The 7,388-nt window shown below is 40.6% G+C and overlaps 1 protein-coding gene across 1 annotated transcript; it reads right to left on the bottom strand.

Moving 5' to 3' along the window:
• Positions 1-3,438: 3,438 nt before the first annotated feature.
• LOC149164022 (uncharacterized) lies at positions 3,439-4,323 on the bottom strand. The gene has a single exon (XM_089429342.1). The coding sequence runs from the start codon at positions 4,321-4,323 to the stop codon at positions 3,439-3,441; it is 885 nt and encodes a 294-aa protein (XP_089285468.1).
• Positions 4,324-7,388: the final 3,065 nt, after the last annotated feature.

Here is a 7,388-nt window from a genome sequence, read left to right as displayed (position 1 = left end):
AATGCACTGACAAAAGTCGCCTACTTGCTCTACGATGGCGCCCAATGCCGGCGTCGCTCCTATGGCCATTAACTGCTCATAATATCAACCGCATCTGGGTGCGAGTTATCCTGCGGCTGCGTATCACTAATAACAATAGTCTTGAAGATGGAGAGTTGATTCTCTGAAACTATGCTGGATATTGAGCCTTCAAAGAATTCCCGTCCTCTTTCGACCCCTATGTTTGCAAGAAAGTCAGCCAATTTATTTCCTTCCCTTCTAATGTGTTTAAAGGAAATTGCTTGGTGATTGGTAAACCATTGCTTGAGAACCTCTAGTCTAGTGGCCAATCTCCAACTGCTACTGACCTTATATACCTGAGATCCCTACATAAGCTTTGAGGCCATGTTGATAATGATTTGAGAGTCCCCCTCCACTATAAGAGGCAAGAGTCTCCATTCCTGTGCCAAATTTAGACCTCTCCATAGGCCTTTCAATTCTGCCACATTGTTGGTATTCCAACCAATTGATCCCACATAGGTTATTAGGGGGAGTCCCTGGTAGTTTCTGATGCTTCCACCGAATCCTGTTTTCCCTGGATTCCCTTTCGAGGCTCCATCGAAGTTAAGCTTGTAAGCATTATTTGGGGGAGGTGTCCAACTTGATGGAGAATCTAGATGATTTGAAGGATTATCCTTTGATATAACCGGATGTTATAATTGAATCTGCCAGTTATCCCAAATGGTTTGTTCCTGCGCGATAGATTGGAAGTCCTCTTTAGACCATCCTTTAATAGACAGAGTTTCTTTAATGTTCTGGTGCAGTCCCTGCCAAATTTGTTCAATTGGTTGTGCTTGATCTTTAAATATCCTTCTATTTCTTTCCTTCCAAATATTCCACATAAGTAATCCTGGTATGAGCTGCCATAGTGTGTTTAAGAGTTTACTTTTATACGGCTCTTGGGGCCAGGTGCGGAGAGTTCCTTTGATGTCTCCATTCACTCTTCCATCCTTCTGACATCGGAAGGCAATTTTTTCCCAGAGTTTCCTTCCCATTGGGCAGGATTGCATAAGATGTAATGTTGATTCCTCTTCCAGTTTGCAATTTGGGCAAATGGAAGGTCCAGCAAAATTCCTTTTCCTGAGATTGTCCCATGTGAGAGTTCTGTTGTGAGAGTGAAGCCATAGAAAAGTTGAGACCTTCGGCCATATGGGTGTGATCCATATCCGATCCCATAATTGATCTTTCATTATCTTTTCTTTGATAATTATTTTATAAGCTTCCCTGGTAGTGAAGGTGCCTTTTTCCTCATATCACCATCTAAGGGTGTCCCAGTCTACCGAAGTGAGTATTTTCCTTTTTTGAAGCTCAGTGGAGAGGGAGAGTTGAGTTTGCTCCGGGCTGTGTGGTATTATGTGCATAGCCTCTTTCCATCTTCTATGTTCTTGAGTATTATGTGAGTCCCAAAATCGACTCACCTTCTCATGTTGTTGTATGTCTTCATCAGCAATACCTGGAATTGTGTCTCTGAGGTTAGGGAGCTGCTGCCAAGAATCCTCCCAGAATCTGGTTGTTTGACCATCCTTCACCTCCCAAAAACTGTGTTTCTAAATTATTCCCTGTGTTGAATGGCTGAGTTCCACATCATAGATCCTTTACTAGTTTCTGACATTCTAAGTCTCTCCTCCATGGATTTGTTGCTTGCATATTTCGCTGTCCAAAGGTAGGCCCAAGGAGTTGCGGGATTGGTTAGCCATTTCCACCATATTTTGGCTCCCATAACCATATTACTATGTTCTGGGTCTCTTAGTCCAATTCCCCCTGCCTTTTTGGGAAGACAAGCTTTCTCCCATTTTACTAATGCCCATTTTCGATTAGGTCCCGAATTACCCCAAAGGAAGTTTCTCTGAAGCTGTTTGATAGCTTTAAGGACCCATTTTGGTGTTGCCAATATGGAGAAAAGGTAAAGAGGCATGGTTTGAAGCACTGCTTTGATTAGAACTAGCCTACTTGCCATATTGAGTGCTCTATGCGTCCACAGGGATAATCTGGCTTCCAGTTTCTCTAAAAGATTGTTCCATGAGGCATGCTTAAGAGCCGTGGCAAATAAAGGAGCCCCCAAGTACTTAGACGGAAGGGAAGCAATTGAAAAACCAAAGATGCGGGCAATAGTTCTTTGGATGGATGGCGAAGTGTTGAAGAAGAAGATATGGGATTTGACTTTGTTGATAAGGGCACCAGAGGCCTCCGAAAAGTCTGCCAGAATAGATCTGAGAACTTGAGCCTCTTGAACAGACGGATGACCGAAAAGCAAGTTGTCATCGACGAATTGCTGGTGTGAAAAGGCAAGGACATGATGGAAGGCTAGACCTTTAAGATGATGAGAGCGGAGGGCTTCTTTAATACTATGACCTAAACCTTCAGCCAAAATGACAAACAAGAAGGGCGATATAGGGTCCCCTTGGCGGATGCCTCTGGAAGAATGAAAAGTAGGTGAGGGGATTCCATTGATGACAATAGAGAAGAACGAAGAGGAAATGAGACTACTTATCCATCTAATCCAAGAGGGGGCAAAACCAAAAGCTTGAAGGACTTTTTGCAGATATTCCCAACTGATACTATCAAAGGCCTTAGATAAATCTAGTTTGAGCAACATACCTGGTTTTTTTGTGAGCTTGAGAGAGTGAATTATCTCATGGGTTAGAATTATCCCATCTGTAATCTGCCTTCCTTCAATGTAACCAGTTTGTTCTGGAGAGATGAGAAGCAGAAAGAGGGGCTTCAATCTGGAAGCTATCACTTTGGAGACAATCTTGTATATTATGTTTCATAAAGAAATCAGGCGAAATTTATCCGGAGTGGTTGATTCCTCTTCTTTAGGGATTAAAGCTATGAATGTTGCGTTCAGTCCTGAATACATCCATCTGAGGGTACGCGATTCTTCCACCACTTGCCACACCTCCCATTTGACCAGATCCCAAAAGTAATGAAAAAATTTGAAGTAAAGCCATCGGGTCCTGGAACTTTTCCTGCTTTGAGTTGATGGACAGCATCATCCACTTCCTGGAGGCTTATGGGATTGAGAAGGAGAGTGTTATGCTCATCCATAATTAATTTTGGAATATTGCTGATGATTTTCTCAATAGCATCTGTTCTGTTTGTATCCTGCTCTTGATTCATTTTCTTGAAGTAGTTGAGGAACACCTGTTCTATCCCTTCATGTGTTTCGATTTTGCTTCCTTGTTCATTGGTGACCCGTGAAATTTGATTTATCATTCTTCTTTGCACTGTAGATTTGTGGAAGAATTTTGTGTTCTTCTCACCCTCCTTCAGCCATCTAACTCTCAATTTTTGTCTCCAAAGAGTTTCCTCCTGTGACTCTCGCTCGAGGAGTTGATTCTCTAAGGACTGCTCTTTCTTGCTAAGTTCTTTCGAGCGTCCTTCAGTTATCATTCTTTGCTAAAGCACTTTCATTTCTTGATTGAGGATTTCCTTAGCCTTAAAAATGTTGCCAAAGACAGAGTGATTCCATTTTTTAATTTCCCCTTTGAGATATTTCAGCTTCCTTTGGAATGAAGCCATTTTTGTATCATCCGTTAAATTGCATTTTTCCCAGGTTGCTTTAACAAATTCGCCAAAGTCCGGGTGAGACAACCAAAAAGGCTCAAATCTAAAGGGACGTCTAATATGGCAGCCAGGACGATTCCACTGGAGGGATATCGGCCAATGATCGGAACCAGAGTAAGGGAGAATAGAAGCTGTGAATTCTCCACCTATATGAACTGCATTGTCAGAGATTAAAAAGCGATCCAGATGCAATGCTATTTGCATTGGACCTGTCCGCTTGTTGTTCCAGGTGTAGAGGCCATTATTTGTAGGAACATCTATAAGCCAATTATTCTGTATGAAATTCTTTAAAAGAGGTCCGTCCCTGTTTGTTCTGCATCGACCTCCTTTTTTTTCCTCCACCGAAGCAATCATATTATAGTCTCCTCCAGCTATCCATAACGGGTATTGCCTATCTGTGCTAAGATTTGTTAAAGCTTCCAGAATTTCATTCTTCTGCTGGGATTCTTGGGGAAAGTACACATTAGTGATGTGCCCATAGATGTTGGTTCCTATTATATGGAATATTTCTTGGATGAAATTTTTATTTGCATGTATGTTGGTCATTTGAATCTTTCTTGCATCCCAAAGCACTACAAGTCCTCCGGAAGTGCCCTGAGCATCAACAGCTGCTACTGTCCCTCCTGGCCAGGCTTTAGCTACTATTTTTTCCAAAACTGTCGAGTTGCATTTTGTTTCCTGTAGAAAAAGAACTGCTGGTTTTCCTTCCATTAACATGTTTTTTAAGAGTTTTCCTTCCCTTGGGCAGCTAAGCCCTCTGATATTCCAAGAGATCAACTTCATTGGGAAGGATTGGGGTTTATGTTGAAATACTTTGTTACCTTGGCATATCTGCCCGAATCTACCATCACTTCTCCAATTTTGATGGTTCTTTCTAAGGATGTTTTCGTTCCCATTTTTTTGTTGTCTTTGTAATAAATTTGTCGTCCCATTGGCTCCCAATTTGAACCCCTAGTGCGTATTTTTTCCAGGTATTTTTGAGGACTTCCACTAGATTGCCCACTTGTTTATCAGGTATTTTGTCGAAGTTCCCTGTTTTCTTACAAATCGGTCAGCTTTGATCCTACAATTTTGCTATAGTACAAAGGGTTTCTTTTGTTATTAGATAATTTCCTTTGTGTCTAGGGAGGGAAAGGTTAAACTGTCCAGAAATATTGAAGGTTTAATATTTTGATTTGCTATGAACATTTGATTCCAAATATAAGGTTAGCAAATCAAATATGGATGATATTCTCTCTTGAATGAGTTCTGCGCTTTGTCAATATGGATTCAGTTTCTAGGAAAGACCCGCCACAGTTAAATCCACATGGATCCAGTTTCTTGAGAAGGCCGATTATAGTTTTTCTTAAATTTCAGAAATTTTATTCAGCGGTTTCATGTTACTTTAGCATTACCTTTTATAAGTTGCTTTTCTTTGCGTTTTCTGCTGATGGGTGCAGTCCTGGATTGCCTAATATGGATGCAGTCTGGAAATCGGATTGAGCACATGAGGAATATTAAAATGTAAATTCTCAGAGCTGTAGACAAATAAAATTATAAATTGACATGGCTAAACCTACTGCGGATATTTCCAGACTTTAAGGATTTTAATGTAAGCTTAGATATTGGAAAGAAAAAGCAACTTTATAGATTTTGCAGGATGTTATATCGGTCTTCATTTAATGTAATTGCAAATTTATCGCATATTTAATTCAAGAAATATTAGTGTTTTATATTTGAACATTTGACTTGTGCCACAGTTTACTCAGAGCGCGCATGGGAGAAGTAAAACACTAATTAAAGTCTTGACAGAAGCCTGGGCCAATATTTGTATGAAAATATGGGGTAAATATCTTGCTGTAGAAATGCAAGGCAACAGAGAGTATGAGTGAAAATACAATTGTAGACAAAAAGAGAAAAAAAAGGCTGTGGGCTTTTTCCAACCTAGGGAGATCACAGTTTTAAATAATGGTTGATTTTAATCAGATAAATTTTGATTCAAACTTTTTAATTTGATAAACAAAAATGAGGTCAATATTAAATAGAAGAAAGGCTAACTCGTCAACTAGTGGTTTTAATTCTAAAGCAAACAAGGTCAGCAAGTCACCGAAGGAAAATTCAGTTTCAGAAAGTCACATTATCTCTGAGTGTTTGAAATGGTCTTTTGGGAGTTAATATTAATAAACTATATAAATTCAATAGTTAACAAAGATTAACAGATAACGGTTCATAATTGATGGCGGGGGTGCAGGCGTTAGGGACAATCTCCCTAATCTTCTAGCAAGTTCTTCAATGTCTTGATCAACTTCCCTTTCCTCAGGCGTATCAGTCATTAAATTGATATTTCATTTCTTCCTCTAGAAACCCACTTTTATGCTTCGTTAACAAACAGTGGTTTTATTCGGGAATTCTTAAAAGAATTACCCAAGTGCTATTGGCTTAAAACAGTGGCTGTAATTGTATCGGCAGTAATTCTAAAAGAATTACGCCAACACACTATCGGAGGCCTTATAAGAAAGGTTATACCCCAACACTATCGGCGGCGGCTTTGCAAATGGAGGACTTACACATATAATATATCCCGCCTTATATTCTCCCTTTCCCCTTTGGCCTGATGCGATACCGCATCAGGGATGGATAGCGGCGGGGATTTATAATGGACATAGGCTCCGATATTATGGACCCGATGGCTATATATATCCTCCCTCTATGCGGATTTCGGGTCCGATATATATATATATATATCGGCAATTTCCCAAATAGTGATCCTCGTTCCTTCGAACTAACGGACCCGATGACCCCTTTCCGAGGCGCCCTATAAAGATTTCGGGTCTGGATCTTTTCGGAGGTCTTGTTAGTCACTCCCCCGAAGTGTTACAAGTCCTCCGCGGTCCCGATCCACTTATATACACTGACTTTATAATTTCGGCGGGTCCGCCTTTCGGCGGTCGCCACAATTAACAATTCTCCCACCTCCGAAATGACGGACCCGCCGATAAATATATCGTAATTTATATGACTTCGGCTCTGGATACGGAAAGCTCAGTCAGAGGTTTTGCGGACCTGACGCCTTATAGAAAGAGTTGAATGATATTTCGGCTCCGAATATCGGAGCTTGCAACCTAACTGTGCCGAGGGTTCCTTTCGGACCCGAAAGGGTTATATGCTGCCTTTATAATATATCGGCTCCGGGATTTCAGAGCACACAATTATAATATCCAAAGGCCCTTTCCGACGCCGATATGGGTTCGGACCCGATAAGGGTAAGAACCAATCACTATAAGATCTCACGTCCGCCCCTGTTCTGCTTAAAGGAAAAATATCATAACTTCTCTGTATAAACAGAGTTATATACAGAACTTTAATAAAATGACTTTGAGAGCCTACGGAAGCAGCAATGTAAAGGAGATAATCACCAAGGCTTTAGTCAAGCACTATGCGGAAAACAAGTCAATTTCACCAACTTCTCATGTACAGTAAATAAACATCAGAGATGCATACACAGTAACGGAACCATTAACAATCATAGAGTAGACACTTCATACGTCCGAATATCATTAGAACTATGCATATATTAATCTGAATGCATTAATTTACATTGAACGACTTCAGTTTCTCATACCTCACATATACACAGGCACGCAGGCCAAACATTCAATGCCTCCCTCTCTTACAGGCCAATTATCAATTCTAATGCCTCTCCCCTTTGTCTACTCTCTCTCTCTCTCTCTCTCTCTCTCTCATGAGAGCTTCACTGCCTGTTTATTTATAATCATGGATAGGCCTTCTCGGTCCTTGTCCGA

This window comes from Pinus tabuliformis, chromosome 5_1, assembly GCF_031772625.1.
Source record: "Pinus tabuliformis cultivar Carrire ecotype Pingquan chromosome 5_1, CPIR1, whole genome shotgun sequence".
Taxonomy (NCBI): domain Eukaryota; kingdom Viridiplantae; phylum Streptophyta; class Pinopsida; order Pinales; family Pinaceae; genus Pinus; species Pinus tabuliformis.
Note: the sequence above shows the minus strand (reverse complement) of the source record. Positions and strands in the feature narration are given on the sequence as shown.

Coding starts and splice junctions, on each gene's coding strand:
- LOC149164022 (XM_089429342.1), bottom strand. CDS start 4,323: ATGTTAATGGAAGGAAAACCAGCAGTTCTTTTTCTACAGGAAACAAAA.